Raw genomic sequence first — 782 nt, 5'->3', positions numbered from 1 at the left:
CCAGATAATACGCTCCATATGGGCTTTATTTATAGTTTCCATCCGCTCTCCTAGGCTAATTAAAACCATTGAGGCAATCAGCGAAATTCTCCAGGACCTCAAGTACGATTCGGAAGAAGTCGAGTGATGGGTGTCCCCGTGGGAACAGCTGGAGGGGCTGGCTGGTGGAGCGGGGGGCCCTGCTTGCCCCACAACCCGCTCCTGGTGTGCCCACACCACCCTACAAGGTGGGCACCTTCCCCCGACCCCTTTCCTTGAGCAGGGGCTGGAAGGGGTGGAGAACCCCCATTCTGGGAGCAGGGGGGGAATCCCCCTAAATCTTGAGCATCCCTGAGTGGAGGGGGCCAGCGTGGGGCTGATTCCCCTCCCCGGCTCTGCTGAAGGAAAACCATGAAGTGCCAAGGGGATGCCATGCTTTGACCCCCGTTGGAATGGGCACTGGCTTTGCTGTGGGCCGCAGCCCCCCAAAAACCACCTCTCAGAGCTCAGCTGTGCCACCAGTGCCCCCCAAGTGCCCTTTTGTCTGCTCATCCAAAATAAACCTGTCCCCACAGAGCCGTCCCAAATTGTGTGGTCCATAGGGTTCATGTGTCCCCAAGTGCCACCCTCTCACGATCCCCTGGCTGGGGGTGATGAGTGCCACAGGTCCTTGGCTGCCCGCTGCACCCCTGTCCCCGCGCGCTCCTGCCGCTCTGCTGACGCAGACCCCACTGGGGTTTCAGAGGTTTATTGGCATTAAGCTTAAATCTGTTCCTAATTGACTGAAATGGAACCAAAATAAG

At 57.9% G+C, this 782-nt stretch overlaps 1 protein-coding gene across 1 annotated transcript in view; it reads left to right on the top strand.

Annotated features, from left to right (window-relative positions):
- Positions 1-127, top strand: part of LOC104538693 (chromosome unknown open reading frame, human C19orf60) — a gene marked incomplete at its 5' end in the record, with an annotated part of 675 nt that extends 548 nt beyond the window's left edge. Inside the window, 1 exon segment of the mRNA XM_010181982.1 lies at positions 55-127. Coding sequence (XP_010180284.1) covers positions 55-127 — 73 coding nt within the window.
- Positions 128-782: the final 655 nt, after the last annotated feature.

Source organism: Mesitornis unicolor, unplaced genomic scaffold (assembly GCF_000695765.1).
Source record: "Mesitornis unicolor isolate BGI_N332 unplaced genomic scaffold, ASM69576v1 scaffold30673, whole genome shotgun sequence".
Lineage (NCBI taxonomy): Eukaryota > Metazoa > Chordata > Aves > Mesitornithiformes > Mesitornithidae > Mesitornis > Mesitornis unicolor.
This window is presented reverse-complemented; position numbering and strand designations above follow the sequence as displayed.